General features: G+C 43.3%; 1 protein-coding gene across 4 annotated transcripts in view; it reads right to left on the reverse strand.

The window, feature by feature from the left end:
- Window positions 1–2,454: 2,454 nt before the first annotated feature.
- The window catches only part of TBC1D30 (TBC1 domain family member 30), a 76,601-nt gene continuing 62,082 nt past the window's right edge, over window positions 2,455–16,973 (reverse strand). For 2 of the 4 annotated variants that reach the window (XM_045789658.2, XM_045789660.2), the window contains 5 exons: window positions 11,452–11,564; window positions 9,839–9,978; window positions 6,996–7,202; window positions 6,766–6,825; window positions 2,455–3,810 (listed from right to left, as the gene is read on the reverse strand). In XM_045789658.2, the coding sequence (XP_045645614.2) occupies window positions 3,026–3,810; window positions 6,766–6,825; window positions 6,996–7,202; window positions 9,839–9,978; window positions 11,452–11,564 (1,305 nt within the window). In that variant the 3' untranslated portion in view covers window positions 2,455–3,025. The remainder of the gene's footprint in view (window positions 3,811–6,765; window positions 6,826–6,995; window positions 7,203–9,838; window positions 9,979–11,451; window positions 11,565–16,973) is intronic. The other 2 variants (XM_045789659.2, XM_045789662.2) reach the window with 1 other exon arrangement.

Consider the following 16,973-nt stretch of genomic DNA (forward strand, 5'->3'; position numbering starts at 1 on the left):
CCTTTACTCATACTCAGGAACCCGCTGTTCTGCCAAGTTCGCCAAAGGTCACAGACCACCTCGCAACCCAGTGATTAGACAGGAAGGGATGGAGCTTTTTGGGCGGGTCCCCGGATCACGTGACCAGCGAGGGGGGAAAGTTGAAGAGGAATGTCAATGGCACGACAATATTCTATGCATGCGCTCGGAGAGAAAACGGCACAACAGCTACAACGAGAATCTTTATGCACATATCTCTGTAATCAGTACAATTCTGCAGAACAACAACAGAGACCCAAAAAAGGAATACAGTGTTTCAGTGACAGCCCAGAGGTCAACATTACAAACTAGGTTTAAATCATCTGGAGGCTTTTGTTAAGAGTACTGAGGTGCAGAAGCATCGGAAGGAGCCGGCTCCCCGCACAAGTGTTGACGGGACAGACATAGCTAGAAATAAAGAAACTGCTACTTGGTAAGTATTTCTGGTGCTTGCACAGTGTCCAATACACAGGGACGATAACAAGTCCATACTGGTCTTTGCACATGCTGTGTGGTTCAGGCTACTGCGCATGTCTTCATTTTCTAAAGGTGGCAAGGCTCCAAAATTGACCAATTCACATTGTGAGTACATGGTACAATGCATGCACGTTATTGGTACAGAGCGTGCTTCCACAGAAATCCGTCGGTTTTTAAAATCCTGACAAGGTCATTTTTACCTCAAAGGACTATTACACTTTCATTTCTTCGTTCCTTCATTTGGGATCAATGCTTATTCCAAAGCACGTGCCATCGCATCCAGCCCTTTCTCAGAAAGACCAACACCGGGAAACGGGCGGGGCATGCGCTGCTAATGCCAAGACGCTTTGTAGACAGCAACAGCGCCATCCTCAGGAGGGTGGCGAGTGGGCTCCACCCCACGCCCCGCCTCCCCAAGCCCAGACCCTCAGGGAGCAGCGAGCCCCCTCAATAGAAGAAAGAACAATTCTCTATTCGAGTCAGACGTCCCTCAAAGGGATGAGTCTGTTCTGACTCATGTGGGTCAGGGGAGGAGAAAAGAATATAAGGTGGAATCATTCTTATCTGTAAAGTTTTAGCAGATGGAAGAAAATCATATCATTTGCTTAACTTTGGAAAATGCAGTGGGTCTCATCCCCTGGGGGTGGAATGCAAAGTAAGCCCAACATTCCACCTACACTCTTCCTAAGACAGAGGTGGTGGGCATCGCTGCTTTTTAAGAAGCTGCATGCTAACTTCAGACTGCACAGAATTCAAGACCAAAACCGCAATGACTTATTAGTCATATTTTCCATCTTTGGCTCCTTTGGGGGTAAAAATACCACAGAAGGGATAAAATGGCTTTTCTCACTGTATGTCATTCTTGTGTTTTCTGTTCAAAAGAGCCCACACAACCACATTCTCTATTATAAAAATTAATACCTCTCATAGTAAAAGCCCTCTCTAAAATTATAGCTTTGGTTTCAGAACTGGCAACCCAATTAGCTCAAATTAACATCGACTGCATCAACACTAGGCCTGCAAGCATGGCCAAGGTCTTTCAGAGATAAGGCTAAAGATGCTGAGTCTATTCTTCTAATGACAGTAAGAGAAGGGGACTGTGGCGTGAGCCTTTGTTCAGACAAATGACAGCTGCGTGAAACATTTTTAAAATGAACCACCTTTTTGGGTAAAAAGGTTAGAGCTGGTTTTGTGAAACACCATCGCAGGGCTCTGTAACATCTGGAGAAAGGTCCTCCGAGTCGGGAGGGAGCATCATGAATGGCTTCCCGGTCTTGGTTTTTAGAACCCATGTAGCCAATGCATCTGTGTACAAAGCACATTAAATCCGCCTACGGCGCTGGCACAGTCACACTGAATACCAGGGGTATTTACCGTGAGGGTCAGAGGTGCTACCTCACCTCTGTTGTGGCTCAGAGTTCCCATCTGCATAGTGGAAATAACAGGTGCTGTCTCTGACCCGCTGGGACCGGGGAAGAGGTGGGTAAGAGAGAGCTAAAAGCACTAACGCCTTCTCTCAAGAAAGGCAGTGTTCAAGTAACAAAGTCCTCAACAAAGTACTCCAATCGAAAAAGCACAAAATTCAAGTAACAGAATTGCAGGTGCTATGTTCTGGCTTTTGAATAGCAGGGGCCTCGCGGCATCTGCCGTGAAGAGCTGGTAGGTAAATGAGCTATGTGGCGGAAGATGCGGGACCAGCTCCGTGTGGAGCCCATCGAGGCATCCCACCACTGAGGACCGTAACTCTTCGGAAGAGGAGAAGAGGAATCTTGGGAAAAGCTTCGTGGAATCAGCAAGCTGCTCAGGGCGCTTGTTTAATGCATATCCCATGTGTGTTCACTGCATAAGATCTTCGAGTTGGAGGACCAACCTAAATTTCAACAGATAGAGGTTTTCTTCATTTTGCAGGCAGAAATAGAAAGGCTATCTACATTTTTCTCCTGCACTGTAGCATAAGAATAAAAAAAAAAAAAACAATCTTGAGACTGGCTGAAAAAACTACTGAAGAAAAACACACACACAAACATTCCCTCGGTGGGGCAGGGAGAGGGAAATCGGGAAGTTTTTTGCAAACTAAGAAACTTATATCCTTTTTACAGTTTCTGTTCTAGCAAGCTAGTTTGTGCATGCTCAAGGGTCAGTAACACCCAGAGAACCAGAAGGTTTGGGGGGAGTGTGGTCACAGGGACCCTGAAGGCCCTCAGCACAGGAAGAAGGAAGAGGGGTTAACAGTCTAGATGCACAGTCTTATCTAAACAACTCACAATGAAAAATTGGGAAAACTTCACACTTTAAAACTACGATATTTATTCTGCCACGAGAATTCACTGGATCAGTTATCGGTGGGTGGGGACACGTACCTATTCTAGCTCCCATTACAAAACTTCCAGTTCCCCTTTTCACGGACTGGTGTTCATCTCTGAACCTATCTATTCGTTTTCGCTGGACAGTCAAAACTCTTACGAGCCATTCCGCTGGAACCCTTATACGGCCACGAGAAGGTGAATCGGGATTCAGTTTCTGAGGGCCGTCATCGTTTCTTAGTGCTACTGTTTCCACCACCCGATTTGCTGAAACTCCTGCTCATGTGAGGAAAGTGCACGGTTGGGGTTCTTTCAGTAGGACCGTATAACCCCAAATTCCTGGCGGTGGCTGACTTCCGCAGTGGTTTGACGCTGGGGAAAGGGCTGAAGATGGGCGCTTTTGGGTGGCTGCCCTGGGGAGGCTTGCTGGGGGCTTTGTTTTCACCAGGGGCATCAGGCCGCTCCGGGAAGTGCTGTTGGCAGGGCGGGTGTGCCTTGGGCTCGGGGACAGCAGCGGTATCCCTCCGGTTCAGTTCCAAGGCTTCTAACTTCACCTGGACCTCGGACACATCGGCAGCGGCATCCCCGAACACAGGCTCCGGAGACTGCCCTTCGATCGTCCTCCCTGTGCTGCCTTCAGAACAGCTGCCCTCTTTTCCAGCTGTTGCTACACAACTGGAGGAAGCCTCCGCTGCCCCCAGGCCGTTAGTCTTGCAGCCCTCATTCTGCTCCTCTATGAGCCCAACGGTGTCCCCGCAGCCCAGCTGACTCTTGGTCCTCGTCATATTCTTTTTGTGGACTCGGATGTGAGTTCGCCATGGGGAGTTGAGCTTTGTCTTCAGGTCTTCATAGGGGACAGGAGACGTTTTGCCTCCTGTGTGACCAGGGATGTGTACGACAGCATTCTTGGCAGGTCTGTTTGACATTTTCATCTTCTTTCCTAAGAGAAGGTGGTTGATAACTGGAGAGTTGTTTACCTGAGATGGGAGAATGCTGGTCACTGGCCCTTTGTCTGAAAGAAACGGTGAAAGTTTGGATGAAACAGACCACAGAGAAACCATCCGTCGTGGCATAGGAATCACAGACAGCTTGTCCCCCGATCCTGCCCGTATACTTCCCAGGTTTTGGCAAGGCCATGTGACTGAAGGGAACAAAAACTGAATTCAACCCTAGAGCCCACTGTGCCTATTCCGTCCTCTTCAGAGAGGGGGACACACGAGGCTGAGGATACAGAAGAAGCGGACTCCAGCCCCTCATTACTAACTCAAGTGCAGACACTCTACTGTTCCTTCCCAAGAGTTTTTGTCTCTGAGAAACAATGGCAGAGGCCTTGTATCTAGAAAATCTTAGAAGACTTTTCTAAAATAAGTCAAACACTATGACCATATGGATTATCAGCTGTTAGTTTCTGAGAGGTAGGAAAAGAACATACTGTGTATTATGAAGTGAGAGACAGCAGGATGAGAGAAGTGATAAGAAGGTGGTAATAACGCAGTGAAGTCACTGCTCCCCGATGCCTGGGCCTAGCTACGAAAATCCATTCCCGGTTCCTCAATGCACTTTGAAAGCAGATCGAAAACTGGAAAGCACCAAAAGTTGTGTTCTCCTGGAGGGCACTGTTGATAGTATTATTGTCCTCCTCCTCCCGTGGCTACAACCAAGCCCCTATTTCAGATGATGCTCAAACACACACGGCCCCAGGGAGAAGGCCCCACCACCTTTGTGTGAACGGCCTTCCTCCTGACGTCCATGTCATCAGCTGAACTCACTTCTATGCTTCTCGACTACTGTCATCTACCTCTGGCCACACTCCAGTCCTTACTGAAAATGCTGACAACTCTCTCCTGTTCACCCCATATTCTATCACCCCCCTCAGTTACTTTAGTGTTTCTCTGACTGACCCATCCTCATACTTCTTCAACCACCCCCATCCTATCCCAAACCTCATCACTCAGATCTACCTTACCTGAAAAATATTTAACTCTCCTATTCTTCTCTTTGACTCTTCTAGCACTCGGGCTCTCAATAGAGCCATCTATGGTACTGAAACAAAAAGACCTTGGTTCTTTGATCTTTCAACCATCCCATCACCCTCGTCTGTGTCTGGGTCACTTACACCCCTACCAGGCTAGATGCATGGCTGATCTCTGGGACTGCTGCTTCATCAAAAACCACACACTCTCCCCATCCCCATGACTTTATGCCTGGCAAAATCCCAACCCTGGACCCACAAATCACATTATCTTTTCGAAAAAGGTGGGGGAACCACACAGACAGGTGGACTGAAAGCCCTTCAAATTCATTAATTTCCTATTTTGTTGGGTCCTCAAAGCCACTGAACAATCTTTTCCTTTCCCTCTTCCATTCCATCCAATGACCTATCCAAAGCTTCCTTACTTTCTCTACTCTCCCACCTTAGTCCCCCAGCTTACTCCCAAGCAAATGACTTTATCTCCAATTGCTCCACAAAAACAGAAGCTATGAGGTCCAAAAGGCCCTAACTTCCTGTCCTCCCTAACCTGGGAAGTTGGTCCCTCAGCCACCATCCTCACCACCTTCCTTTACATCTCAGAAGCTGAGGTCACGTGCTACCACTCCCACCTGCACTGCTAATCCCACCGTATACCATCGCCTCTAAAAGCTTGCTGCTCAAAGTGGGATCCCCACCCAGCAGCACTGGCATCACCTAGGACCTTGTTGGAAATGCATAATCTCAGCTTCACCCCAAACTTGCTGAAACAGATTCTTCGTTTTAACAGATCGCCAAGTGATTTATATGCACACTGAAGTTTCAGAAGCAATGCTCTAGAACTTTGCCTTTGAGCAACAATCTCTCCCTAAAAAGAAGCACATAAACTATGATCTAGAGAAGAGTCAGCAAACTTTTCCTGTAAAGGACCTGACTGTAAATATCTTAGATACTGTAGTGCAAAAGCAGTCATAGACAATATGTAAATAAATGGGCATGCCTGTGTTCCAATAAAACTTTATTTATAAAAACAGGCAGCTAGCAGGATTTGACCTGTGGCGCATAGTTCACGGATCCCTGACTAGAGTACAAGGCACTGGGCTGACTTAATACCCACTGGTAATACCCCCTGTTCACCATCCCACCCATAGATGTGTATGCTGCGTATGAAAAAGGACTACACAAAGAATCAGAACACAGGGGTCTAGCCCTGGCCTGACCACCCACCAAAGCCACGTAACCTGGCTAAGCCTTTCTGAGCCACCATTTTCTCATCTTTAAAAAGGATATAAGAATATCCATCCTTCCCCTCCTCACAGATTTGCTCTAAGGACAAAATGAGGATACGTATGAACCAATATTTTGAAAATTAAAGTGCTATCGTTGTTTCCTTTGAGATTTCCTTCTTAATGATTCAGGTCGAAGTAAGAATCTTCGGGAAGTCGCCCCCTTCCCCCTTATAAGTGGAAGGTAAGTTCAGTTTTTGTGCAAGATCAGTCACAGGCTCGCAAGCCTCTTAAAAACATGTCAACTTCATAGTTTGATTAACACCAGGCAGGCATCATAATCATTAGGATTTCACTTAGGACGAGACGAACCACTTCCCAAATCAGCATGTATTAAGGAATAAAGCAGACTGTTCGTTGCGATTTTTGGAATTTAAAAAGAAAAAGGCAGTTTGACAGTCCTTGGAAAAGAGCATTTCCAACTGCATCCCACTTACGTTCTTCTCAGCAGACCCCCCAAGACAATGCCGACCCATCAGTGAGACACAGGAATTTTTTTTTTCCTTTTTCTCTGACCACAACTATCAGTTATATAACTACCTAAATGACTGGTGGATAGCTTATAGCTTAATTGACTAGCGCCCAGATGAATGCGTTCCAGAGGCAAGAGCTCCAAAATGTCTCAAGTCCAAGGACTGCATGGCTTTTGCAACATTTGAATCAGTCGTCAACCCCTCTCCACAAGCACACATAGTAAAGAGGTGTTTAATACCATCGATTGCCTGGTTCTTGGTACCTAAAAGGAACCCATGGTCTTTTTCTTCCGTAGAGCCTGATAAAATAAGAAATGAGATGCTAAATGTGCTGTTAGCTCATGCTAGCTGTGTTTGTGAATGCTGAGCCACAGAGAGGGGCAATTCGGAGGCTATCCTCGGACTACTTGCTCTTTCCTTCACAAGCTGACACAGACCTGAAATCGATTCGAACAGAGAATCGCATTACCTGCCCTGATGTACACCTGCTGCACCTGCTGCTGCTGCTTCTTCTTAATCCGAGAATACTGCCGCTTCAGCGCGTTGATGTCCGTGGTCATGCGTTCCATCATCATACTGTTGAAAGCTGCATGGTATTCACTTCGACAGGAATTGATGGCTCCTGGACTCAGCTCCGCGATGTTATTAGACCGCAGACTCTGTTCTTCGTTCGGTTCTGCACTCCAGGGGAGAGAGAGAAGGACACGGTGTCATAGAGGAGAAAGGGACTAAATGAGCACTGATGACACCATGCTCCGGGGTAGTATCTTAATTCGAACCACCAAAAAAAAACGTTCGCTACAATTTGTCTGGTTCGTGTTTTTCTTTGGCTCTGAAAATATTTCTGCATTTTCTTAGCCTAACTGTGGATTCTGAAATGAGCTGTATGTGTTCACTGCCGGATTTTTATTACCACTTTGTTCATTAGGTAGACCGAAGATCAACTGTTCTGACATGAAAGTCACTGCCATTTTCTAAAATTCCATTAGGAAAAGAGAACTCCAGGTGTCTAAAGTCCGTTTAGAGATTAGCATATAACTGCGCGAGGATTTATAAGGAACTGATTAGAGAGTTTAGTCAGTCATTAGAAGTTAGTTTTTAAGGTAAAAACAGCAAAACATTCTATAAAATCATCAAAATTTCAGATCACTACATCTCTGGCAATGAATTTTTTTTTTCCCTTTAACAAACATTTCCTGCTGTCTACTATACGTGTTTTGTCCGATGTGGTTTCTGCTCCTGTGACGCCTACAACTAGTAGATTTGGCCCTTAAATAAAACTGAGATTACATCAAAGAAGCAGAAATAAGTGCTGTGTGAGAGCGTACACACATACCACACAGGCTTTTCTAGCACAATATGGGAAAGTGGCCTGGGAACAACCTTTTAAAAAATGATTAATGGGGGATTTCAACTATGCTAACATCTACTAAAAGTGTTATTCAGATAAAGCCTAAACATCAGATAAATTTACTTCCTTTTTCACTGAAAACACCTTTTTGAGGAGAAGAAAATTAGAGGGGACCTGCTAATCTGAACTTACTTAAAACTGACAAGAAAGGCTAACAATAAAACTTAGGAGAAAGTGATCCTATCATCCTGAAGCACATAACAGCTACACAGAAAGAAAAACAGAAGGGGAAAAGGAAAAAAAAAAAAAAAAAGGACACATACCCAGACTACAGAAATGCAGATGCAAAAAATTTAGAGTTAAAGTACATATTGATTTCGTGGCTAAACACCAAAAGCTGAAATTCAGGTCACAAAGAGAAGGGATGGAGGGCACAACAAATCAGTAGGACTCTTGCTGAGTTTAGGTTGTTTAAAAACCATCAATGAAAATAAGAGAATATTTGGTATGTGGCCTGATATAAAATAAATATATAGAAATTTTAAAAAATTAAAAAATTAAAATAAATAAAAGCCATTTAAAGAGATGAGAGTACACAGCAAGGACATACACCCAAAATCACGTGAACCAAAACTATAAAGCAGGCTAAAACTCAAAGCAAGCGAAGGCTTGAGAAACAGACTACCACAAAACTTCCACAAGCAGAAAAAAACAGCCGAAGAAAAATAAACCTTCTGAACACAAAGAACAAAAATGAGAAAATAGCCCCACGACTCTGAGAAGGTAGTAGGAGGCTAGCAGAGGGCAAAGAGAACACAGTAGGGCTTGACATCTCTGGTCTCTGTCCTCTTTCACCAGGGAGAACGGTCTTCAAACTAGAAGGGGTACAGCAAATGTTCTAAAGGAGGAACCGTCACCCAAGATAGGAAAGAACACAGTGGGAGGACCACGAACTGCTTCCAAAGAGTTCATTACATCCATGGGGTCCAGACCACAGGGAGTCCATTCTCCACAAGAAAAAAACAAATGCAGCATAGCCTCCAATTCAGAGGGACACTACCAAACGGCAGGGCATTAAAAGGTGAATATGCAGAATATTAAAAGTTCTGGAAGTGATACCTTTTGAAAAACTCTGAACTTGGGCCATACAGAAGGATTTGGGGGACATGATGGCTGTTCTCAAAGATTTAATGAGACGTCCAGTGGAAGAGGGAGTAGACTTGTTCTGTTTTGTTCAAAAGAACTATTAAAAGAACTGGTTGGTGGAGATTATCTCTTCCCAACTAAAAACCATGGGCTAAGCAGAGGGATCCAGCAGAATGTCTTATGAGATAATGAGTTTCTAATCACTCAAATTCAAGTAGAGGCTATCCTAATGTTTCAGAGTACATTTCTATGATGGAAAAGAAGCCAGTCTGTATCAATTAAACTTAAACTGCAGGTGGTAATAAGCATCTATCATATGCCAGGTTCTGAGCTGAGGAACTGAGCAAAGAAAGTGGAATCAGATAAAGTGGGAGGAAAACACATCAGAAAGAAGAAGAAATATGCATGATGTATGCAACACCTAACAGAGATCCTACTAAATGATAAAGGCACCTGGGTGGCTCAGACTGTGAAGGGACCAACTCTTGGTTTCGGCTCAGGTGGTGATTCAGGGTCATGAGATCGAGCCCTGCCTCAGGCTCCATGCTCAGCACGGAGTCTGCTTGGGTTTCTCTCTCCTTCTGCCCCTTTGCCATGTGCGCGTGGACACGCACGCACGCGCTCTCTCTCTCTCAAAAATAAATAAATCTTAAAAAAAAAAAAGATAAAGTAACACAGAAGACACTTTTAATAAAGACCTTTAATACTGGTAATCAGGCCAGGAAACAGCAGGCATTTATCAGACACAATAATAATACCTTTGCTATAGTGAACCAATACATTGAGATCACCTACACAGAAAGCCGCCTCTTTACCTTTAATTTGCTTTTGGTACTTCTGCAGTTCAGGGGCCAGGAGCCCACTGAAAGGTCCAAGACACCCCACAGCATTAGCAATAGCATCTTCATCGTCTGGGTCGTTCTCCTCATCACTGTCTCTGACCTTACTGTGTCGTCTTGGAAAACATAAAAGAAGAAAAAAAAATATTCAAAGAAAATAATGGTGTTTTTAAAAAATAAACGATACAGTCACATGGTTTAAATGACATATACATAATTTTTATACATAAGTATACATATAACTAATATATAAAACGTCTCCCTCCCATCCCTGTCCAACTTCTGCCCCTGCCCCATCTAATTTCCAAAGATGACCCTTGTTACTAATTTCTGATGGGTTCTTCAGTGCATAGGTAAGCAAACAGAACTATATAATCTAATTTTTCTCCTCTTTTTGAATAAATATTAGCATACTATATACACTCTTCTGTACCTCGCATCTATTTACCTAAAAGTCTCTCCATATTCACACACAGAGCTTCCTCGTCCTGTTTTTATTGCTGCATTATATTGTATGCAGGTAGCCCGTGTTATGGACCCGGGCCACTAACGACATACACCTGAGTGGTTTCCACTCACAGACTATTATAAGCAATGCTGACATAAATAACCTTATACGTACTGTGTTTTGCAGGGGTACACATATATTTGTGGGATAATCATAAAGGTAGAATTGCTGGGTCAAAGGGTATATGTACTAATAATCTGGGGAAACACTGCCAAACTGCCTGCCACAAATCTTGTAATAATTAACCTCCAAACAGCAACGTGCAGTCTCATCAACAGAGTGCACATCAACCTTTTCCATTTTTATCAATCTGACAGGTAAAAACAGAGCCTCAATCTAGTTGTAAGCTACATTTCTCTTCATACAAGTGATGTTGCCTCTCATGTAAACTACCTATTCCCATTCTTTCATCATTTTCAATGGGTGGTCATTTTCTTATTGATTTCTAGAACTTTCTATATGAGATATATCAATTACAAATATTTTTTCACAAGTATTTTTGTGCCTGCTCATGGTGGTTTGGTTTTGTTCTGTTTTCAGTTGTGTAGAAAATTATTTTTAAAGTACTTAACTTTTTCCCTAGTGTTTTTGAGGCAGTTATTAAGGCCTTCCCAGTGCCAATGAACTAAAGATATTCTTCCACATTTTCTTCTGCTAATTTTATTATTTTTTCCATTTAAATATATTTTTCACTATTGATTTGATATGCTGTTGTCAAACACTAAATTTATACATATATATCTGTCAATTTCAGTCTTTACATTTTAAAGTAGTTCACGGTCTCTTCATGCACCTGTTCTATACTATTTTAATTATTAAAATGTTTAATATTTGATATTTTTAAATAAGTTTCTAAAATGCCTTTAGTTTATGTTCCAATCTTCTTTGGAAAGTACAGGTTTAAAAGTCTCTCTCTTGAATTTCAATCAAAACCTTTGGGAAAGAGACATTCAGATTTTAAGTACTGAAATACTTTGAATATATACGTCTGGGTCTTAACAAATAGGAAGTTACAATAACACATTGTACTAAGTCATCCATCATAAAAACAAGAAAAGGCAGAGGGGAAAAGAGACCTTACCCAGAAACTGAGGTGGGTTTAACTGTGGCTGGGAATGGTGTAATGTTGTAGGTGTATTTTTCCCTCAACTCTGCCAATTGTGGGAAAGGGAATGGAGCCATAGAGTAAACAGTCTGAAAAACAAAAGCAAAAATGCCAAGTCTGAAATGGTGGCCTAAAACAATTCTTATCAATCCTGGAAAGACATTAGTTTTATGATTTGGACGTGAAGAGGTAGATTCTGCTCCTTATACAGCAGGTGGAGAGATTCTACTTCAATACCTGCTTTAGAGAAGAACAAAATACTGATAAATGCAATGCGTGAGTTCTCAAATCAATCTAGCTGTGCCTAGGCATTCCAGGTGGTGAACACGGGTGGCAGATGGGGGCAGTCTGACTGCCTCCGTGCCCAAGTGACAGGTGGGGTAATTCAGAAATTCACAGCTCCCTATTACTTCCTTTTTTTTTTTTAAGTAGGCTCCACACCCAGCGTGGAGTCCAACACAGGGCCTGAACTCACAACCCCGAGATCAAGACATGAGCTGAGATCAAGAGCCAGAAGCTTAACCAACTGAGCCACCCAGGCGCCCCCTATTACTTCTTTAACAAAGTACCCATCAGTTATCTTCATATGTAGTGCTTATTTTTCAAAGCTTTGTTTGATGATTTTTATAGACATTTAATGTCAACTTTCTGGACAAAATTAAGTCTAGTGGATGATCTTGTGACCAGCTGCATGCTTTCTCCAAAGATACCACCTTTTCAAATGTCTGGGAATGAGTTCCAGGTGAAAATCGTTAGCTGTTATTTTTAAAGAAAAAAAAAAAACAAGAAAAAAGTGACAGGGTGTAAAGCAGAGGCTGTTAAAAATCTATAAATAAAAATGGGAAAAGCACCTGTACTCCTCCAGAATTTTAAAATTATATATCCCTCTATCAGCAGGAGGAAAGTAATCCTGTTTGCTCTCTTAATTTTAGTAAAATTTAATTGCTCCAAACATATTTCTTCAATCTTTCAAGTACTTATTCACCAGAAAACGTATATTAATCACAGTTTCATTTCTCCCAGGAAGCTATTAGCCTAAAACTAACAATGTTATAGAGGTCAACTATACCTCGATAATTTAAAAAAAGAAACCCCTGCCATTTGGATTCAAGTTTAAAAGATGAAATTATTAATGCTAGGAATTTCAAAATTGCTTATAAATGAAGTCAGATGTCTCACTGAAGACAATTAGTAGGGGAATCAGCTAAAGATTCACTTGTGTATTATTTTTTGCCAGTCATATAGAAAGCTACCAAAACAGTCCCTTGTCCAGCCCCATGAAGGAAGCTGGTAAGAAAGGAATGGGAAGTCCATCCCGCCCCTACTTCATCCCATCCTGCCCCAGCGTAACTGGCCCGGGCTCCTAGAAGCTCCTTCAAGCTTCCACTCAGTTTCAGACATCTGACCAAAAAGAAAACTGGCCCCACTGGTGCTTTCATTCTCTATTTTTGGTCTTTCTTCCTCTATCCTTTACTTCCAGTTAGTCCTTCAAAGAAGAAATCAGCGCTCCTGAAACAAATGCGTTTCTAGTACTTCTTCGCATATATTCACTCACGTATTTGAAGGTCTCACATCTGAAGGCAAGTGTATGCCAGGAATGTACGCCACACATCACCACAGTCCTCAGAGTACCTGAGAAGCTCGAGGTCCCCAACTTCGTAAATCAGAGACTTACAACAGATTCCAAGGAAGACATGTTAGGAATCACCTTAGAGCCAAATATGGTGCGCTAATAGAATCTTAGGGCTAGAAAGGCGTGTGACCATAATTTAGTTCAACTTCCTTCTGCAGTAGAAATTCCCTCTAGAGCATCTCCAACAGATGGTCACAAAGGCACCACTTAAACACTTCCAGTTACGGGCACACATTATTTTGCAGAGCAGACGGCGACAATTTTTGACAGCACTAATTCATCAAACATGATCCTTCTATTGCACAAGCATCCACATCCTTGTAATTTCCACGCCATCACGGATGGAAAAAAGTGAACAGTCCAGGGGCTCCTGGGTAGTTCCGTTGGTTGAGTGTCCGACTCTTGGTTTCAACTCAGGTCATAATCTCGAGGTCCTGGGATCCAGCCCTGTGTCGGACTCCGCACTCACAGGAGTTTCTTTGGGGTTCTTTCTCTCCCTCTCTTTCTGCCCCTCCCCCCACCTCTCTCTCGTGTACGCATGCTCTCTCTCAAATGAATAAATAAATCTTTAAAAAAAGAAAAAAGAGTGAACAGTCCAAGGGCAGATCCCACATCATGGCCCCGGAGCACTCCCCCAGGTAACAATCATTATTGACAAGCACTTTGGCGTAGGCTTTCCCAAGCACCTACAGACCCTTCTAACAACAGCACCTAATTTTTCTCTCTGTTGCCCTCGAGGAAGTCATGAGAGACTTTGTCAAACGTCTTACTGAAATCCATATATACAATTTCACTGGCATCCTCCCAATCTCTTTTCCAGACACTATCAATTTTTTTAAACCAGCCATTGCTAATAAAAAAAAAGAGAGAGAGAAAGATGTGATTTACTGAAGGAAAAAACCCAGCAGATTATTATGTGTGTGGCATTGAGAACTGAAAGAACTGGGGAAGACCACCAGGGAGAATCCTTCCACGTCCTCAGCTCAAAAATAAAGACCTTACACGCAGCCTACATTCTTCATCTGGAGCCATTTCAGGTTTGCTGACAGATTTATGGCCCACCATAATTGGATCCCAGCCATTGAATTATTATTTTTTTAAAGAGTGAATACAGGAAAGAGGGTGCCTTGAAATGACATTCGCCATTTCTCTCTGTAACACCCTATGATGCCAAGGAAAACCAACAAGTCAATTTACGATCCAAACTACCAACGTACACTTAAATAGACATTTATATTTAGATACTGCTGGAAAAAAATCCTACTTCTTTTTTCACGACTGACATGCTTTACAAAAAAACATGAAAACATAGTTGTACAAAATTAGGCTCAGTTCATCTCCACCCAGATGTTTTCCTCAGCAGAAGAAAAGCCATTCAAATGGCATCTCATCAATCAAACCACAGCCTGCATTCTTCCCTCTAGGATTCTCTTAAAGCAGGGGAATGAGGTGGTTCTCTTTTCTCCTAATTCCTAAGATTGGACACTTCTATAGGACAAAAATGGTGTATGTCAACATGTCTTTCCTTTGTTCTGGCAACGTTTAAGTGAAATAAAATATTGCTTTATTTTTCTAAAGGGGAACTAAGCCTTGAGAAAGACATGTTTTGAATAAGGTGGAAGCGGTGTGCTGGGTGGTAGGGGGAAAGTAGCGGGCCAGGAGTGGAGCACTTGGCTCTGGTCCTGGGTCTGCCACAAGACAATCTAAGGAACTGGCCACATGCTCACTCTCTGAAGTGAGAGAATTCAGTTAGTTGATCTTTAAGCTTCTTTCATTTTTCTTTAAAGATTTTATTTATTTATTTGAGAGAGAGAGGGAGAGCGAGAAAGAGAGAGAGAGAGCAAGCGCACAAGCGAGGGGAGGGACAGAGGGAGAAGCAGGCTCCCCGCCGGGCAGGGAACCCAGTGCAACGAGGGGCTGGATCCCAGGACCCTGAGATCATGACCTGAGCTGAAAGTGGACACTTAACCGAATGAGCCACCCAGGTGCCCCTCTAAGCTTCTTTTAAACCACTGTTTCCCTAAGTGTTGTTTAAAAACCACCTGCATCAGAATCACCATGGGCTAAATGCCTGCATTCTAACACACTCCTGAAAGGTTTCTCATACACGGTCAAGTTTGAAAACCACTGCCTCGAGTTCTAATGTTCTATGAGTCTGTGTGTTCACTGAGCAACCAGGTGTATTCTTAACAGTCCTCTAGATGTTATGAGGATACAGAGTAAAACGAGGCCCTTATCGTTAAGGAACTAACCACTTCATTAGAGAAATAAGATCAACATATTTGAAAAAATGCCAACAAATGTAAAATCATCTCTAATTAGCATTGAGTTGGTTGTTGAAACTCTTACGTGCTGAAGGAACACCAAGGCAGCCTCGTCGGTGAGGGCTGAGATGAGAGAGGCTGTGTGGGGGTAGGGGAGAGAAGGGACTGAGCGGGGTCCAGGTAGGCACACAGCTTTGCACAGAGAGACTGTCAGAGGGACCCACAAGCCCGGGTATGGGCACGAGAAGAGAGGGCCGGGTGGGAACAGAGCTCTGACCAGTGCAGAAGGTTCCGGCTGTAAAGTAGTGGAAACACCTCGCATGGGTAAGGCATGGGGCAGCCAGAATGGACCTCCAACACAACCTATCTCCAAACAAACCCATCTTCCTCCCCCCATACACTTACGCTCGCCTTCCTAAGCCAGAGACTTGTCAGCTGCCTTTGTCTCCCCATTTCTTTCTCCCTCACCCCATATCCATTTTCTATGGCCAAGTCCTATTGATTTTGCCTTCTAAATATCGTCTCTGTTCCATCCTTGTTTCTACCCATCACTGCCTCTCACGGGCTCCTGCTGATAGACTTGACCCCTTCAAGTCCTCCCTTCACAGTCTGCCCCTGCCTGCATCTGACAGAAGCCACAACTCAGATCATTTTCCTTCTCTCCTTAGGACCTTTCAGGTCTTCTTTTTCCCTTTCCAAAGGCTCCACAGAATCCCTAGAATTCCAGCAAGCACGATTTCACAACCACTGACCTAAAAAGTCAAATCCAATCCTTACCACGGGTTGTAGTCTTCCATACCTACCCCAAATACCAAACTCCTTGTAGTCTCCATCACACACACACAGTTTTCCACTGCTATGCCCTTGCTCATGCCACTCCCATAACCATGAATCCCCTTCCTGCTCTCCACCACTGCCTCCAACACACACACACACACACACAGACACACACACACACAATCTCACGTGTGCAGGCACCCATGTGCATACACACATACACATACACAGAGCCTGACCAACGCCATCCTTAAAGGTAAAACCAGACATTATCTTCCTCAAGGAAGTCTTTTGACAGCTAGAAATGCTCAAAAATATTTGGAGAAGTTAATATAGGGCCTAGAAAATAGGCTGAAGCATCTTATTTACTGCAGTTAATAACAAGAAAACACTGAAGGCGTTATGAAGAACAGAGAAATGACCCAAGCAGTGCGGACTATCGCTCTGGCAGCAAAATGCCAACTGCATTAGAGCAAAGGGAATCTAGAAGGAGGGCCGCCATCTGTGAGTGTTGTTTAATCCAGCAAACATTTATTGAAAAAGAGTCGGCAGGGAACTAATCGCAGACTCTCAACAGGTGTTTGCTTAATGAAGTAATAAATTTATTGAGCAGCTCTAGTAAAAGCCAAAGTGCTAAGTGTTTACGAGCAAAGCACAGTCTCTGTCCTCGAGGAGTTTAAAAATATCACTAAGGAAATAAGATGGTCTTCAGTCAAGGTCAAATGTGATGAAGGCTCACAAGAGAGGAACAAAGAAAATGCCATGGTGATTCAGAGAAATGGGAGATGATTTTCGTTGAGATTATCAAAGAATGTTCCACAAAG

The sequence above is a fragment of the Ursus americanus genome, chromosome 17 (assembly GCF_024610735.1).
Source record: "Ursus americanus isolate L20-20 chromosome 17, mUrsAme1.1.p, whole genome shotgun sequence".
NCBI classification, from domain to species: Eukaryota; Metazoa; Chordata; class Mammalia; order Carnivora; family Ursidae; genus Ursus; species Ursus americanus.